Source organism: Rhamphochromis sp. 'chilingali', assembly GCF_963969265.1.
Source record: "Rhamphochromis sp. 'chilingali' genome assembly, chromosome: 1".
NCBI classification, from domain to species: domain Eukaryota; kingdom Metazoa; phylum Chordata; class Actinopteri; order Cichliformes; family Cichlidae; genus Rhamphochromis; species Rhamphochromis sp. 'chilingali'.
In genome coordinates this window covers 52,252,486-52,271,481 of record NC_137929.1, presented here as the reverse complement: position 1 = coordinate 52,271,481, position 18,996 = coordinate 52,252,486, and the positions used below count along the sequence as shown (strand labels likewise).

The 18,996-nt window shown below is 39.3% G+C and overlaps 1 protein-coding gene across 2 annotated transcripts; it reads right to left on the bottom strand.

The window, feature by feature from the left end:
* Positions 1–339: 339 nt before the first annotated feature.
* On the bottom strand, positions 340–10,681 carry LOC308393623 (uncharacterized protein). 2 transcript variants are annotated; one of them, XM_080877545.1, is made up of 6 exons: positions 10,635–10,681; positions 9,528–9,642; positions 7,017–7,358; positions 6,350–6,637; positions 5,744–5,893; positions 340–3,769 (listed from the first exon to the last, which is right to left on the bottom strand). In XM_080877545.1, exons 2-6 carry the CDS (start codon positions 9,631–9,633, stop codon positions 1,539–1,541), a joined length of 3,117 nt encoding a protein of 1,038 aa, XP_080733671.1. In that variant the 5' UTR covers positions 9,634–9,642; positions 10,635–10,681; the 3' UTR covers positions 340–1,538. The 2 variants fall into 2 exon arrangements, with proteins under 2 accessions (XP_080733671.1, XP_080733672.1); XM_080877546.1 differs by lacking the exon at positions 5,744–5,893.
* Positions 10,682–18,996: the final 8,315 nt, after the last annotated feature.

Sequence of the window (18,996 nt, the reverse complement as noted above, 5' to 3'; positions counted from 1 at the left end):
AATTGAATGAAACTGGATGAACAGTGTGAGGATCATCTGGAGGCTGTTGAAAGACTAAATTGTCTTTCCTTATGAGGCTGGTGAGCTGCAATGAGCTTTTTGTGAAACTGAAGCTATGGTATAAAAATCATTTGTTAGTTTTACCCCTGATACTGCTGGATAAACCAAAACTCACTCAGGAAAAAGGTCACACAGAGCTCAAGTTTTCACTCGCGAGAGGAAGCACTTGTCTCCAACCCACTTCAACTTGCTTCCCCTGTGCAGGTCGTTTTTATTGTTTACACACATAAATATTCATAAAGCTTGTTGCTGTTTTAACTAAGAGAAATTAGTATATATGGTTACAAAGTGTGTTTTGCAAGCGTAGTTATACGATGTGTGCGGTTATATGATGTGAGTGCAGCCCTCCCAGGATGTTGTCATTATCTTGTTCCGCCAGGTGGCTTCCTTCATTGAGTAGAGTCTGTTCTTCTCAAGGCTCCTCGTTCCCCTTATGGAGGTCGTGCACATACTCATATGGGTGGGTTACATAGGGAGCAAACAGAAGCATTCTAGCTTTTTTTCAAGTCTGAACATTGTTAGGATGAGGTTTTCTATTACCAGTGTTTCCCCTTGAGTCACTGCTACATCTTCCACTTTGTGAGGAGATTCTGTAACATTAATGCATTTTTAAGTCTCATGAATATAAGTTTACCATCAACTAAGTACAACACCTTTTTCCTAACACTCATTTAACCATAATTTCAGATTGAACCCTAGAAGCAAATGTTAAGTCTGGTGAAAATTGTTTTAAAATCTTGGATTTGTTCAGAAGGCTGTGATTTAAATTAAAAACAGGACTCTTCACCACATTAACCTTTTAAGGTGAAAAGTGGTTTTATTACACTGAATGATGCATCGTGGCACTCAGACTGTTAATCACTGGTAAGAAGCTGTAAATAACACCACATTACAGTCACTATGAGCAGAAATGAATATATGTTTACAAAAAATAAAAGTTATTTAAAGTCAGCTAGTGCTGAAAGTTCCAGTTCCACTCATTTTTCTTTTTGACATAAACTCCATCTTCGTTCTGTGAGATACAACTTCCATTTGCTTCCGCTTATCCTTTTCAGGACCGCGGAGGGTACTGGAGCCTATCCCAGCTGAATGTCTTTGCACTGTGGGAGGAAGCCGGAGTACCCGGAGGGAACCCATGCAAACACAGGGGCGAACATGCCAAGTCCACACAGAAAGACCCCGGCCTGATGGTGGAATTGAACTCAGGACCTTCTTGCTGTACGGCAACAGTGCTAACCACCGTTCCGCCCAAGATACAACTTATCATATTTAATTTGAGCTCCATCCTCCAATGGATAATCAGCTTTTTCATTTCAACACTGCATGTCTTTCTCCAATGATCTATTTTCCTCATGTATCTTCTTCCTCTCTGTGGCTCCTGATCAGAGTACAAACATAAAAAGAAAAAGGAATTTGCTTCTCCTGAGCTGATCTTTCTGTTTTCTGTCTATAACTGCTGAAAACTGAAGGCCTTAATGTTAATCCACCTCCATCTGATCCTGCTGGTTTTCATCGTTTTCTTTCAGACATTCTTGTGGTTCTGTTTGAACTGGCAGCATCTGCTGATCTTTGGTCCATTGCATGGGTTCATACGATTGTGATGTTGCAGCATATTGACTGTGAGCTGCATCATGAACATTCATATGATAATCATTTTGTTTTTTCACATACTTTTTTGGCTTTTTAAAATTCTGATGCTTGCTTGCTCTTCTTTCTTCCTCAACTTTCTGTTTCTTGACTGGCAGTGTGCAGACCTCATTCAGTTTCAGTGCATTTGGACGATTTCTACTCTGGATATTCTTTTGATCAAAATCACATGTTCGTTGCATCGGCGGCTCCTCCTGTTTTTCTTCCACACAGATGACTCCTCTCTCTGTGAGACTGACAGATTCCTCCAGCTGCTGTTTTTCCTTTACGTTCACTTGTTGCTCCGCCTGCAGCTCTCCTTCATGTGGGAGTTGTAGTTTTTCTCTCTCCTTGTCCTTCCTCTTTGTTTCCTCAGATCTGAGCCCTTCATTAACCTCCAGCTCCTTTCCCTGAGCTCCTTCTTTCCTCTCTGCTCCTCTCAGTTTCTCTGGCTGCTCTCTGATTTGTTCTGGGCTCTGTTGACATGTTTCCTCTGGTTGTTTCTTGTGGTTTTGTCCTTGTATTTTCAGATGTGTATCCAGTGGAACTTGGACTGATGAAATCATGCTTTCTGTCTGACCCCTCTGTTCCTCTGGTTGGTTTTTATTGTCTTTCCTTATTTTCAGTTGTCTCTCATCTTTCTCTCTTTCCCTTCGTGTCTCTGGTTGAAGCTTCCTCTGGTTTTCCTCTCTCTGTTGTTCTGCCTCCAGTTTTTCTCTCTGTGTCTCCTTCTGTGCCATAAACACAGAATAAAGATTGTTTACTTCACCACTGTTTTCCTCTGCTCTCTTTTTCTCAGTGTCTGACTCTTTTATGTCCACATTTCTCTCCATCTGTCTTTTTTCTACAAGCTGCTCTTGTTGTCTCTCTTTTTCTCTCCATGGTTCCTGATCACTGCTCAGATGAAAAGAAAAATTAAAGGACTTTGCTTCTCCTAATGGCATGGGCTCCTCTTTATGTTCTTCTGTAAACGGTGAAAACTGACATCCTAAATCAGTTTTTCCTGCTTGCATCTTTTTCTTTCTTTCACTTTCAGCCACCTCAGCTTTCTTTCCCCTTCCTGGCATCTCCTTTTCTTCATCTGTTTCTTGATCTGTTGTAGACTGAGACACTTTTTCAGTCATAATAAACTGATTTATCCTGTCCACTCCTGTCCTCTGTGTTTTTATGTCATCTTTATTTCTCAGCTCTCTGGTGTCCACATTATGTGTTTCATGTCTTCCTCTCCTGCTCTGCTCTTCAAACTGAGGCTCATTCACAGTCACAGCAGATGTTTTTGTTCCTGGACTGTCGGTGTTGCTTCTTTGCTCTGTTTCTTTCTGTTTTTGTTTTTTATCATGATCATTTCGTTGTGTCTCTTTTTCCTTTTCTTCTCTTCCTGTCATGTCTTGTGTTTTTTGTTCTACTGTAACCAAAGACTCTTCGTCACTAACAGTTAATGGATTTATTCTCTTTTCTTGTGGCCTGTCAGTGTCCCTTGTTTGAACTGTTTCTGTCACAGGCTGATTTTGTTGTGTTTCTCCATCTTTATTTCTCTGCTCTCTGGTGTCCACATTATGTGTTTCATGTCTTCCTCTCCTGCTCTGTTCTTCATGTGTTTCTTGTTTCATTTTAAACTGAGGCTCAGGTTTAGTCACAGCAGATGTTTTTGTTTCTGAACTGTCAGTGTCCACTTCTTTGCTCTGTTTCTTTTTGGGTTTTTTCATGACCATTTTCTTTTGTCTCTTTTTCTTTCCACTGTTGTTCACATCACCCTTTTCTTCTCTTCCCGTCATATCCTGTGTTTTGTGTTCCATCTTAATCAAAGACTCTTTGTCATTAACAGTAGATGGATTTATTCTCTTTTCTTGTGGACTGTTTATGTTCTTTATTTGTTCTGTTTCTAAAACAAACTCATCTTGTTTGGTTTCTCTGTCATCTTCATGTCTTTGGTCTTCTCTGCTGTCCACATCATCATCTTCTTCTCTTCCTGTCATGAGTGGTTTGCTTTGTTCTTCCACCACTGGCATCCCACTGTTTTTAGAGCTGATCGTGTTTTTCTTCCTGGCCTGTTCAGCTCCATCCTCCTCACTCTTCTTTTTTTCTGTCAAATAAAAGAAGCAGGAGAAATGGATGAAGAACAATATGAAACAAAGTTCTTGTTGTTTTTTTGTAAATGGGTAAAAGTGAGAAAAAATAAATAAATTACACATTAAAGTATTTGAAGCAACCTCAATAAATGAGCAGTAATTGAGATTTAGTGCCATCTAGTGGTGAATTTACAGATTACAACCAACTGTTAGCCTTGCGGATGCACAGAAACAGCGACAGACATCACCAGTGTTGGGGAGTAACACAATACACGTACCACCGTTACATTTTTAAAATACACAATATGAGTAACTGTATTCCGCTACAGTTACCATTTAAAAAGGTGGTATTCAGAATACAGTTACTCTGTTGAAATAAATGGATTACACGGCGGTATTTTCCAGTTTCATATGTTAGGCTATGTCCTCTCTATTTTTGGTAATTCCACGTCGTGGAAACCAAACAAAACACTCATCAAGAGGCTCTAATGTCTGTGTCTCATGTCACCTCTACTTCCGGCCCGCATAATGACCTGAAGAAATATTTTTAAAAGTGATTGTTCAAAAACTTATTCAATATGAAGGCAATAGGCAGAGTGTTACAGGCACAGCCCTAAAGAATGTAGCCTCATGGTCAGTGTAGCCCAGTTGTAACTAAGCTATTAAGACTCGACTGCAACCTTTAAACACCTCTCTCTGTCTCTTGCTAGCAAAGTTGACCCAGACAACAAAGTAAAGCTAGTTTTCGGCTACGAGCCCGACATGAACACGACGTATTAGCCAGAGGTCCCTTTACTATGGTTCGGAGCCGCGGACCTGTTTTATATACGCGCGGAATAGTTTCTATCTGGGATCGCTGCAAAAAGTGCAGCCTTACCTAATGTCCACCTACTGTTACTCATTTTATATTAAGATTTAAAAATCTAGTTGGTATTGGTATGGCGAGTATCCTTCAGTAATAGTAATAAATCACACAGCCATAGTACATTCATGTAGTTGTAAAAAGAATTATAATATATTAAGTAATCCAAAGTTTTCTGTTACGTTACTCTCATTGAGTAACGTAACAGAATACGTTACAAGATACTGTTTGGGGCATGTAATCTGTAATCTGTAGTGGAATACATTTTAAAAGTAACCTTCCCAACACTGTGGATAAACATATCTGTATTAATTACTGGCATAGTAAGAATGAAGCACCTGCCAATACCTCACTAATGTGGGAGAAATGTTTCGTCACTCATCCAAGTGACTTCTTCAGTCTCAGCTAACTGCAGGTTTCCCCAATTTTATAAACAGTACATTTGCATAATGACTGAAACCAGCCCACTGAAGAAACCCCAAGATTGGGAAAACCTGCAGTCAGCTGAGACTGAAGAAGTCACTTGGATGAGTGACGAAACATTTCTCCCACAAAACGCTACGTCCAGATGAACAGGATCAACTTTTGGAGATTTACTTTCCTGGATGATTGAGCATGCATCAAGACCAACAGTAGCACTGTTTCCATGAGCATCATGTTTATCAACAGCTCTGGAGACACTTGTTGTTAATCCAAGCCTCAACAGATCCAGTATGGAAATATGGGACCGGCACTGGGAGTTTTTTGGGGGAATGTTTGCCTCCTGTGGGTTCCTAGTTGGTAACACTTTCTGAATATGTTTTTCTTTTATTTCATTCATTCATTCAAGCCAACATACATTCTTACAGCCAACAAATACAATACACTAGAAATGTTGGTGGATTTTGAGTTTCTCTACTAATAAACAATGATGAGCAGAAGACAACAATTCTATTCTTCAGGTGATTGTTGTTCTAATAGATCCCTTTAAATCTTTTACACTGGACTCAGAAATATTTTTAGAAGTAACACATAAAATCATTTTTTGATAGATTGATTGATTATATGAGAAATAATAATAATTATTATTATTATTTACGAGGGTAAAACACAATTATTCATCATTCAGAGAAAAAAAATGACTTACTGAATTTGCCTCTTCTCCACTTCCATACAAAGAAAACTGCACCAATTAGAAGAAGAACAACAGCAACACTGACAGCCGAGGCAACAGTGACATTTGGATTACTGATTGGACGACTGGGTGGACCAGAAGGACTGACCAAGAAGAAATCATCTGAAATTAATAAAACAATTCATAATTCATTGTTTACAAATTAGTAAAATATCATTCTTTGATGCATTTGATACATCAGAGCAACCTGAGCTATTGCTCTGATGTATCAGTTTCTAATTTTGGTCACTTCCAATTTAAATCTTTACATCTTCACCTCTGCCTCATGTCTTTTTGTCAGTGCCACTGTCTCTGGGTCTCATAACCATGTAGTAAACTTTACCTTTCACTCTTGTTGCTATCATTCTGTCACAAAGGATGGCAGACATTGACATTCGTCTCCACCCTGCCTGCTCTCTCTTCTTCACCTCTCTTGTCCACTTTCCATTGCTTGGAATTGTTGTCCCCAAGTTTTTAAAATCTACTTTTAGTATGTCTACTCCTTGGATCTTTAGTGTTACAGTTGCCTCCCCTTCACAGAAATGAAATTCAAACCATTAAATAAAACATTCGATTTACCTGGAACATGTCTGTGTGTCTCTCTGCTCTGGCTTATTTTCTTCTGTTGGACTCTGCAGGTGATGTTGTTGCTGTGTCTCTTCTCCACAGTCAGTCTGCTGCTGACAGTATAGAGGTCATCAGGACCTCTGAGGGTCTCTGTAGGTCCAGCAGAGAGGAGGTTTCCCTCACTGTCCAACCACAGCAGCTCAGGCTCTGGATACCAGCCTGCACACTCACACTGTAACACCACTCCACTGATGGTTTTATTGAGGCCTGCAAAGCTGATAACAGGTGAGGAGACGGCACCTGGAAAACAAAAACAGATGGTGACATTGGTTTATTAGTAATTTTTTAAAAAAAGAAAGAAAAAAAAAAAATACAACAACAGCAACAAAAAAACAAAACAAAAAACCTCTTGAATATGGTCTGGAGGTTCTTCTGAATATTAAACCCAAAATATATCTTTATATTTTTTGTATAGTTTATGCATCCAAGGCGAATGGGTAGTGTAGTATTCACAGTTTAACAGCCTACCTCCCAAAACAGCAAAGAAGACATTTTTCCACAGAAGAAGGCTGTGCAGCTACTAAAACAGCACTAATGTCAACCTATGGATCAGAGTTTAAGAAAAAGTTCTACTATTTTAAAAATCCAATGCAATTACACTCATAATATTTTCACTTACCAACAACAAGCTGAACTGTAGTGTCTTTATTTAACTCTGGAAAAAAACATCTGTACGTTCCCTCATCAGACAGTTTGACTTTGGAGATTTTCAGTGACATGTTTCCATTCTTCAGTTCGTCTGTGAACACAGATGTTCTGTTGGTGTAGGACGGATGTTTTTTAGACTCCAGCTCCACACCATCACGCCACACGAAGACAAATCTGGGGTTTAGGTCAGGTCTCGCCCACTCCACAGCCATGTCCAAAGCATCCATAACAGGGTCCAGGTTACATGGCAAAATGATGTCATCACCAATCCAAGCCACTACTGGATGAAGAGGACCAATAACCTCTGACTGACCTGAAGAGAAGAAGTATATTTCCATTGACACAAAGCTGCTGTAACAGAACGGGATTGTGTCTTAGATTTCCAGACTTTTTTTACAGCCTGCTTACCAAGTGCTGTTGAAAAGTGTTTGAAAAACCAGAGATTCTCTTTTAAAAGACCAAAGTTCATCATGCACACTGTTTTTCTTTCATCTTTGTTCAGCTTCTAAAATCATAATATTTGAAGGATTTAAGCCCAAATTTTACATGGGACTCCTGCTCACACTGTCTTTTGACTAACCAAAAATTAGAAGACCACTGTCGCCTCTGACACTAACTTCCATCACTTTTTATCCTTTTTAAATAACAAGTCTGTAAAGGACTGCAACCCCACACACTGTTCTTCTGGTTGCACTATGAGTTTTTATTGATTTTCCACTCATATGACTCTTCCCGGTTCGGCACACACATCAGCCAGATTTTCAGCTGTCTGTACACTCCTCTGGTCTCCAACCTCAACCTCTATACAAAGGGAAAACCTCATTAGATCAATCATCTCTACCAGTCCCTCCAACCTCCCTGGCACCGCCCCTTGGACTCACTGCACCACCCCTCCCCTGCAGCTGAGCCAGGGACCACACTTCCGCCACAAAGTCAATTCTACAACAAGTCTGAGCTGTGTGACAAAACCTTCAACTACCATTGTTCAGTTTTCAGTGTAGTAGTCAAGCTGGAAGTCATGAGACCTAATATTATAATATTATGTCTATTATGTCTCATAATATTATTATGAGACATAATAACTATTCAAAGGAGAAAAACATAGGTCTTTCAAAGATGAACTGCTCAATGACTAAAACATCTGCCAAAAATGGTCAAAACCCTCTGATTGTATTTTCTTGTCATATTGAAATTTAGTTGAAAAAAAAAAAAAAACATTTTCTTAAATGCAAAAATAAATAAACTCAAGGACAGGTAAAGATCAAAGTGAATAAAATCATTTATTTGGTTTTTCAGGGAGGGGGGAGTGGCTTTAAAGGGATAAAGGAGCATGTGGTGGCTGCAGTGAAAAAAAGCAAGCCTACCATCACTATGTTCACCCTGTGTTTGATGGAAAGATGGTAAGCTTTTGTGCTGCTGAAAACCATCTCCATTTTGATAATGGCCCCACTGTGAAGGTTAATGTTTTAATGTCATTTGTGCTTAGAGATATATAATCGTTTGTATGTTGATAAAATATCTCATCCTTATTTAGGTCTGTTAAGGTTCTGTGTGCACTCTGTGCCACATGAGATGGGAGGACGTTTACTCCTTTCTGTTGTTTGGGAAGAGGGGGAAGTTTATGGGAAGGTCGCATCTTGTTTTATGATATATGGTATGGCAAAACAAACACTTTATATCTGTCCAGTTTCATGTCTTAGTTGGACTGCTGCCCACAATTCTCCCAGGAGGCACCTGGCGCCAATCATCTTGGGCGAACTCTTGGGAAGTGGTACGGGGGATCCAGCCCAAGTTCGCCTTGGTTCAGGTGGAAGGAATGGCTTGACCTCGGTTGGCTCCCCTCGCGAGTGGTCACACGAAGAGCTCTGTCTTGTGTCTTGTTTTGTGGCTGCAGTTGGTTGTCTTAACGTTCCAGCAAGGTTTGTGCTTAGATAACCTTAACACCCACCTACTTGTTCTTTGTGGTGTATTGTATTGTAGACATACCCCACGTTAAACTATGACAGCATCATCATCACTGCTGCAATGAAGATGAATCAGCAATCTTTTTTTTTCAAAAACTGGGAGCTGTGTAGGCTTTTTTTTTTTTATGCAGGACTTTTTTAGGCACAATTGTGGGTAAAATGGTCAGGTTTACATGGTGACGACTGAACACTACAGAGCTGTGCATTAAACAAAGCATCAAAGCAAAGAATTTGCCTTGAGGCTTTTTTGTAATGTAATTATTTGAATTACTTGATGAATCATTTCTGCCTTGGTAGCATTATCTTATTGCAACTGACTCTCAATTTCCCAAGTCACTGCTGACTGCATTTTTAAAATATGAATTTCAGTATTGCTCACGTACATCCACATTCAGACTGGAGACAGTTACATTATTAGGCCAACAGGTGGATGTAAAACTTCAAACTTCAAATCATTGTTGCGGAAATCCACAACAAAAATGATTAATAACTCTGTTACACTGATGTGTTTCACTTACCTCTGCATGGGTGTATCAGGGCAAAGACAGCAGCTGTGTAGAAAACCAGGACGCTGCACCGATCAAACAGATCCATAACGTCTCGTCCAGCTCTCACATGGAGCATGGTCTGATTCTGAAAGTAGAAATGAAAAAGCATTGTGAGGAATATGTTTGCAGCACCCAAAATCTGTTTAACAGATGCTGAAAACATCATTTTATCAGCTTAATCACCATCAGAGGTCGACCTTGGAGTCTGGGTTTAAAGTGAGATTAGAAGCAATAACATGGATCAATACACAGTATAATGCTATATAAGATGTGTTGGGTGTGGCCTCAGATAATATGCCATATAAAAATCTGAATGTGGATTTCTGACAAAATAATGTCATAGTTTTTCACTAACACACGTTGTTTTGTGCTTGTTTACAAAAGAGTTTTATGTTTTGCATGTTTTACAGAAAATGTTAGGTTTCAAGAAACCAAGCAGTTGTAAAAAACCTGTAAGAAAAAGAAACATGAAGCTTTCACCACCAAGATGAAAATTGTTTAAGGTTTTGCTTAGGAGGGACTGATTCACTGTATTACTTTGGGATTTTGAGAGAATGGGAGTTGGCGCCCCCTGCTGCACGTGACGACAGAGTTCCAAGTTCACTTGCAGCGACAGAAATAAACTGCAGTATAATCACGGTGAGAAAATGAATTGTGCGATTGGTTTGAGTTCGGATTTCAATCATTACACTAGATCCTAGAAAAATTACACTTTTCGTTCCTGTTTGATGTCTTTGTCCTTCCTGCTGCAGTCAGCACTCAGTTTAGTTTCACTATCATTTACAATACAACAGCGATTCGGTGTAGAACAGATTTATACCGACAAAGGTTTATTTGAAATATTAGACCATCTGAAAAGCAGAAAAAAAGCAGGTTTAAAGCTTTTTAAAGTCACCATTCATATATAAATTTTCAAACCTGGCGTTCATCTGCGCACTACCGAGATCATTTCGAAAGTGGAGGAGATTCCGCCATTCCCACAGGACACACTCCACTATCTTCATTTACATGAGCACACAAGAAAGTCCGAGCCTAAGACCTAGTACAGGTACAAAATCTGTTGAAGCTTCTGCATACCTGTTTCTGAGCGTCCTCAGCGTGATTTCAGGGAATGCTGTTTCCGGTCACCTGGAGAATAAGGAGCGCTTCCGTGTTTCCTGCTTTTTTTTTTTTTTTTTTTTTTCTGAATTAACGCACCTTAAGCTGTAATGTATTCCGTATGATTAATGTTTGCTTGCTATGTTTATTTTGCTAAATGTAGACTTCAATCAGCTTCCAGAAATTATAGTTAGACTTAAATAAATAAATAAATGAGTAACTTTTTTTCATCTATCACAGTTGATCACTTGGCATGTTTCATCTTTGTCCAGGTGGTGGCGCTGCACGATTACAGGTGAACAATGAAGTGCCAGGTGAGCAAAACGACTATTTTTTTTCTTCTTTGACTTTGGCCTTAATGCCCTAGAGCAGATTTCAGCACCCCGCTGCTCCAGAGATGCATGTGGCTCTTTCATCCTTCTGCTGCAGCTCCCTGTGACTTTGGAAAATAAATAATAGTACTTAATTAAAATACTTTTTTTTTATCGTAGTTCATTAGTTTTTAAAATGTAATTCTAAATTTGAAGATTCATAACCTCCAATGTGTGACAACTTGCGGGCATGAGCTTTTCGACCCCTGGTACGTCACCCATGGATAAATTCAAGAAAGTAAAAGTGAAGAAAACAGAAGGTTTGATGCTATGTGGACAGAGTCATTTGCCTTCACTGAAACTGCTTTAGCAGTATGCTTCATGTGTGGTGAGAAACAACGAAAAGCCAGATGTTGCTGGGCATTTCCAGATTGAACACAATAAAGATGAAGGTGATGTCTTACGGTCCTAATGTGCAAACGCTGTGTCCTGAGATTTAGGAGCAAACATCACTTTAACCAGGTAAAATAAATATTCTAAATGACTATTATTTTGTGAATATATATTTTAGATTATTCAGTGAAATATTTGATTTTTTTAACCCTTTTATACACGAATTATGACAACCTCAATCAGGATTTTTTTCTTAAGTATTTTTATTCATCTTTAGGCATGAAAAAAAGTTTTTAGAAATTGTTTTTTAAACATGTATTTTTCAAAGAGTTTTTTGCATGTCAACTTAGATGGACACCATGCTGACCAGTGGGTGGCAGGGTATGGAGCGACACATCAGTGTCCAATGTAGTGGTTTATGTGCAATTATACCATCAACACTCACACAAATACAAGAAAACAGCATTTGAATAGCTGTCCACTCACTATGCGTGAAAGGGTTAATTGAGGTATACAGCTGACTGCACGCCCCAGCACATGTGATGAAATGATGACAGCACACAGAAGCATACAACCTTTTTGGTTTGCTGCAGTTGAATGATTTAAGCCTGGCTTTTTATTTCATAAATACAAAGAGGAATCAAACAGATACAGAACGTTTTAGTTCTACCCACAGGTGTCTTTTTCAGAGTTAAAATACATTTCTTTTTTTTCTCCAGCAGTTCATTGTTTTCTCAAATGCAATACACTACAGTTTTCATACACAATCTACAGATTGAAAAAAAAAGAAATAGGTGGACTTTCTATGCTAATATTAGATCTTAATGATGGAGTGGGATTTGTCTCACTCAAGATGAACAAACATCACAGGAGTGACTGCGGACCAGAGACACATCAAAAGTTTCACCTGTAGAGTCCAACAAAACAAACATCAGTAAGAGCAGAGAAACACAAACACACTCCAGATAAATCTAAGTTCATTGCGACTGCACTTAGCTATAAAGTCTATATTAACTCCACGTGTTTGATTATTTCAGATTGTTCTCTTCGTGGTCTTCAGTCCTTCTCGTCCTCCCGACGCTTTATATTGTAAGCTAGAACCTGCACAATATACATACACTCTCCAGGTGTAGCTGTTGGCATGATGATATTGTATATTATTTGGATTATTTCTTTATCTTGTCAAGGGCCATGTCATCATTATAAATTGTTTAAGCTGTACATGACTTTATGTTTTGTTATTTTATGTAGTCAAAGTTTTGGTGCTTTTATTTTGAAAGTCAAGCTAGCGTAAAAGTTGCACTACTTTCCTTTTTGGGGGAGAAAGGAGGAAAAAACACATGTAAGCGTGCAGCAAGAAAGGTCTTTATTGAAGGTCGTGTTTAATGGGCTTTAACTACACACGGTTAAAGGAAACCTCAGAAGAGCGGTGGCTAATTCCCTTTTTGCAGCATGCAGCCAACGAGATAATTATTGATTTATCGTGTTTTGTTGTACAGTGTTATTTTTTTTACGTTGAGTTTTATTTTGTTAATGCTGTATAGTTTTCATGGTGGCTTTGGAGAGAAGTCTTCAAATAAGCCAGTGATAGAAAACCACTGTGTCTGCCTGTGCTTCGAGGGAATTATACTTGGGTTAAGTCAGACTCCATCTAATCCATCTACAGCCGCACTTCATTGTCTGCTATACCGATGACTATGCAACCCTGTATTTGTTCATCTTTCTTGGCACCAAAGTCCCAATGTTCTGCTGACTGACAGAGATTTCTAACAAAGGCGTCGACGCTCTCACTGTGACATTGGGAATGGTGATGGAAATTCACACGCTTCTGAAGCTTTTTGTGTTCATCAAACTTCTTCACCCCCACCTTATAGTAATGATCATTTTCATCTTCATCTTCATTTCAACTTCTAATTGTGAAAGCACTGAATATAGGTTCTGCCTATTTCATCATTGCAATAACCATGTATTTACTTGCACATCACAATCCTCTTGGTTGAGTTTAGTAGAAACTCAGAAGCGATTAAAACACTGCTTCCACTGGTTGAGTGAAGTCCAATAAATCAGATGTATTAAACGTTGCCATCATCACTGCTACAACTACAGCTTTGAGACATGACCGTCAACTACTTCTGACACCATGTACAAAATGTCACAAGAACTTCGTGGAAGAGCAAACCAGCACTTTATTACTTTACAGTTGTCATCCACACATGTTTTCTTATACCCCATATCTATAGTCCATAAGGAATTGAATCATTAGTGGGATTCATGCGCGTTTTGGTGATTTTTGTGAGAAATAGTGAACCATTGTGGTTAATCATTATAGACATGGTGCCAGGAAGAGGTGCTCTGCTTGTTCCTAAGTAAAAACCAGTTCATCAGCAATTCTGTTCGCAGGTCAGAAATTTACATAAAAAACAGACAATACATATAGTTATAATATATAACTTGTAGTATATTATATATAAATGTACCACTTCAATGGCTAATTACATAATCAGATGGAGGGGAGTACTTCAAACCATAAGCACTACCTATCATAAGTTTTTTTTTGTACATTATTATATATATTATTTTATTAATAAAAAAGCATCAAGAAGTCGCAAGCAAAATGAGAACACACCATGGTACATGTTTAAACAAGGAAGGTTTAATCATCAAAATGAATTATTAACCAAAAAGACATAACATCATTTTCTTTTACACCCAAAAATGTCATGGCTGTGTGCGGGCAGACAGGCAGATAGGACCGAAAATGCAGCACTCTGAGGCAGACGTGAACTCAAAACACACAGCTTTATTGCTGGAGCAACGGAACAGAAACTAAACTAAACTGAGAATACAAAAATAAACTGGGCAGGCAGACGGACGGAACACACAGATAATGTAAGAGTATGACGCAACACTGAGCAAACATAAGAAACTCAAAATGCTGGGTCAACACTGACTCAGAACCGTGACAAAAAAAACACATGTGCAATGCTTTGGGGATATTAGGACCACCAGTTTTAAAGTACAGCAGAAATAACATGAGCCTATATGAGACTGCTTGCTGTGTTGTTTTAAAAACAACAATGACAGCACAAAGAAATGCATTTTTGAAGATTAAATATTCAGAATTTATTTCCAGGTCTGTGTTGACGAGCATAACACATTTTATTTGAATGACGAACAGGTTTTAACAACTGTTAAGCACATTGTTGTGTGCTTTTTTTTTTCTAGAAGAATTTGATGTTTTGAGAGTATAAGTTAATTTTCTAATTTTACCAAGTAAACATTTCAAAAAATGTGCCAAACAGTTGTAAAACAATCTGTAATCTGTAACACTATCTGTAGTGTCTTTGTTTCTGTCTCTTATTTAAATCACTATCTTTTTCATTATTATAAAAAAATTATAATTTTAAATAAAGTTAACATGTATAAAAAGGGTGTTGAAGTAAGAAATATGTTAATAGATAATATGATCTCCGTGTGGCATATGTTAATATCATATGTTAAACTTTTTCCACGTAATTATTATCATTATCATTCTGTGGTTTCCGAATTGCTGAAACTATATTTACTCTCCTGGGCCCTGTTTCAGGAAGCCGGTTTAGTGGAAAAACTGAGTAAGTATACCCTGAGTTAACGAAAACTCTGGGTTTTCGGTTTCACAAAGAGAGTTCAGATGAAGACTCAGTGAGTCACTATGACGACACACTCCGTGAAGCTAACCTGCCCCCTAGCAGGTTTACTACAACTAACCCTGACTGTCTCCGCCCCTTTGTCGGAAACCTGACTGTAGGAAGTGTCGGACATGGCGTGCCTCTTCCTTGAAGAGCCAGTAGATCGTGAAGCCCAAATTCTCCGCAGAGCTCTTCGCCGGGAGAGAGTGATTAGAGCGCGTTTGGACATTTTATCATTTCCTGATGATTTTCTGTGCGAACGTCACCGTTTCTCAGCACAATCTATAAGTTATTTGGATAACATCCTCAGGCCATATATTACGCATGTGACACATCGCGGACATGCTCTCAGTTCATTACATATTATTTGTATTGCACTTCGGTTTTTTGCAAACGGGAGCTTTCTGTATAATATTGGTGACGCTGAGCACGTTTCCAAGGCTACCGTCTGTCGGGCAGTCAGAAATGTTACAGTTGCACTGAAACATCTCCTGTACTCGTCTGTGGTGTTCCCCGGTCATAGACCCACAAGATTTATCAAAGAGGGATGCCACAAAATTGCAGGTATCAGGATGAACAAAACTTAATACATGATGTGGTGATACTTGGACTACTACTTAAATTTCACATTTATTTTCAGGGTTCCCAGGCGTGATTGGCTGTATAGATGGCACTCACATTCCAATCATTGCTCCTTCAGTAAATGAAGGAGACTATGTGAACAGGAAGTCTTTCCACAGCATTAATGTGCAGGTACATAGTTCCCTGTAGCATTTCAAACTAACAAATTATTTCATTATAGTAATGGATGCTAATTTGTGTTCTCTGCACTGTGAAGATCATATATGATGCTGCCAACATTATCACAAATGTGGAAGCCAAGTGGCCAGGCTCTGTCCATGACTCACAAATATTCCATGAATGTACACTGAGCACAAAATGTGGACATGGTGAGTTGAGAATACTTTAAAATATATAAAGACCAATTGCTTCAGGGACATTTGAACTGAAGTGTATCCTTCTGTCTTAGGAGAGTTCACTGGCTACTTGCTTGGTGATAGGGGGTATCCATGTTTACCCTATTTGCTTACCCCTTACCCTGACCCTGAACCGGGCCCACAGCAGCGATATAATCTGGCTAATTGCAGGACAAGAGCCAGAATTGAAATGACTATCGGAATGCTTAAGGCCCGGTTCCAGTGCCTGCAAAGACTCAGGGTCACCCCAGAAAGGGCATGTGACATTATTGTGGCATGTGTGATTCTTCACAACATTGCCACAATTAGAGGAGAACACTGTCCTTCTGAACCAAACAGCAGTGATCCAAACCATGAACCTCCTGACCCTCGCACGGACATACAAGATGGAAGCACAGTCAGAGACACCATATGTCACAATCATTTCTTTTGACCCATCACCTCAACATGTTGAAAGAAGAATAAACAGATTTTTTGTTCAACTGGCTTTATTGGTCGCCTGTATTTCCTGTACACAAAGTATTAAAAGATGTAAACCTCATAAAGTGTCTCTGTTGCTTCCTCCTCTGTAACAGCTGTCAATGTTTCTTCATTATTTTCCTGTAGTAAAGAAATAAACAACATTGCTGTTCTACTGTAAACTCATCTAATCTGTGGAGTATTACTCACGACTGCATGTTGGTCTGGCTCAACAGGAGGCTGCACCAGATGCAGTACACCACCACCATCAACTGATAGAATATGAGGTTTATACAGGTCACTTATAACTTACAAGGGACCAAATGGCAATTAACAAACATTTACCAATCACCTTACACTTCATTGTCATTATGCTCTCAAAGACAACCAAGACTGAGGGAAGGCAAAATCAGTAGGAAAATAACTTCACTACAAAATAATTCATTATGGTAAAGAGTTTATCAAATGAATGAGCAGCACTGCAAAGGTGACTGTGAAGAAAGGATGTATGCACATCATGTATTATTTTGAATTTACCCCCTATGTAGGCACTTGTGTCTTGCGGGGTTATTGACTCAGAGGATGTCCCCGCAGAGATGCCTTCGGCCACAGGGCGCCCACTGTTTTGGCTGAGGGCCAACTGCTCAGCCTCTGTGAGTGGTGGTGGTGGAGGACCCCCACCTGTTTTTCGGGCCTCCGCTTTTTTTCTGTTGGCTATAACAGGCCACATTTGAGCATACAGAGTAAGCAAATATGTACTTGTAATGTGCTCAGATAATTTCAATAAGTGCTTACAGAAAGAAAATTAATGTAGCCTCTAACTGCAATTGATTTACATCGGACAAACAGATCAAGCACTATGGCTCATAATACAATTACACCTTACCTGTTTGGACTATATTTTTATATTTCATTTTTACTTGCTGCCAGGCACGTTTGGGGCCTGTTGGGTTGCACCTGCGCTCACATCACATCACAACATAAAATGTATAAAATAACAAATAAAATAACATATGATAAAATAACGTGTTAAATGGGTGGAAATCCCTCGATCAATGTTTAAATTAACACTCACGCATTGACTCTGTCGGCTATGTTTTGCCATGTATGCTCCCTTTCTTTCGCAGCTGTGGCTGTGTTACTTTTTTCCTGCAAGATTTGCATGTTATCGGCATATGCTGCCATCAGAATTTCGGCCTCAAGCGCTGTAAAATACATTGACCGCGCCTTCTTTCCCTCCGTCTCCATGGTGACTCGCTTAATCTGTGCTCCACTAATCAGGGCTTTATGTATCCTCGTGCGCGTGCTTAACTTGGGGTTAGGGCAACTCCGCGTTGATTGAACTACTTGTTATCAGCCTTTCTGAAACCGAATATTCCGAGTTGGACAGTTCGGGGTTACTCAACCCTGAGTATCGTTTTTCACTCTGAGTTTTCTAAACCGGCTTCCTGAAACAGGGCCCTGACCTCCCCTGCCTCTTTTTGTCCATGCATTGTTGGCTCAGGCCTCCTGGCTCTGGCTCAATGCATGTAAATGACATCGGCAATCAGCAGCAGGTGTGAACAATTCTGAGTTGTTGTGTTTAACTAGTGTTGTATTTGTTGTAGTCGTGTTTAGTTGTTGCCTCCAGTTGCTTCGATCCCGTGTCATCAGTAAATCACTGTGAAAAATGGGTTTCAGTGACTGTTTAGAGTTTTACTGAAAAGTGGCTCCACAACATGATGTCAAAACTGTGTGAACAAGATAAAACGTGTTTAAGGTTTGGAAGAAGACTCATTCAATGAAATATTTTAAGAATTTGAGACAATGCAAGTCTCTGTTTTGTAATCTGGCGCCCCCACAGCCGGACATGACGTCAAAGGTAAACTTCGTAAACAATAAATCCTGGAAAAACAACACTTTTCTTTCCTGTGTGATGTATGTGACCTCTCTGCTGCCGTCTCCGCTGAGTTTAGTTTCACTGTTGTGTGTAAAATAAAAGAGTGATACAGTGGAGAACAGATCTGTACTGAAACCTGTTTATTTTAAATATTAGACCATCTGAAAAGCAGGTTTGAAGCTTTGTTAAGTCAGCATGGATTTTTAATATGTTGCTGTTTTGTTTTTGTTTTTTTAATTTGTTGCGCTTTGCACTTCCCAGCCACCGTAGTCCACATTAAACCGCGACCGTCGCCAGGTAACTTGGTTCCCCTTCAGCTGTTCCCTATCAGGTGAACAGGCTGTAACTTCAGGATCAGTCGAGCTGATCGGTGGTGCCTTGAGGAAGACGTCGGCTCGTTATCTGTAAGAGAGGGTTACCAGGCGGAATACTTTGTAAAAAAAAAAAAAAAAAAAAAATTAAATTAGGATAATTTCCTTGTCTGAAGATAATATAATGTTGATACGCGTATGCATTTGCACGAGCTGGAGACCGTTTTTTCCCTGAAGTGAAAATGATGAATCTACGGATTCAACATTTGGAACACGGAGAGTGGAATATGTAAACGTAAACAAATCTAATCGGTCCAGCCGCCAAAGATATGCGGAAGCTCAC

Bases quoted from the DNA above. Each gene is read 5' to 3' on its own strand.
- LOC308393623 (XM_080877545.1), bottom strand. From the start codon at position 9,633: ATGCTCCATGTGAGAGCTGGACGAGACGTTATGGATCTGTTTGATCGG. The intron at 6,638-7,016 runs GTAAGTGAAAAT...TTTGTTTTCCAG, and splicing joins TACAGTTCAGCTTGTTGTTG to GTGCCGTCTCCTCACCTGTT. The intron at 3,770-5,743 runs GTAAGTCATTTT...TTTATTTGACAG, and splicing joins GTGGAGAAGAGGCAAATTCA to AAAAAAAGAAGAGTGAGGAG.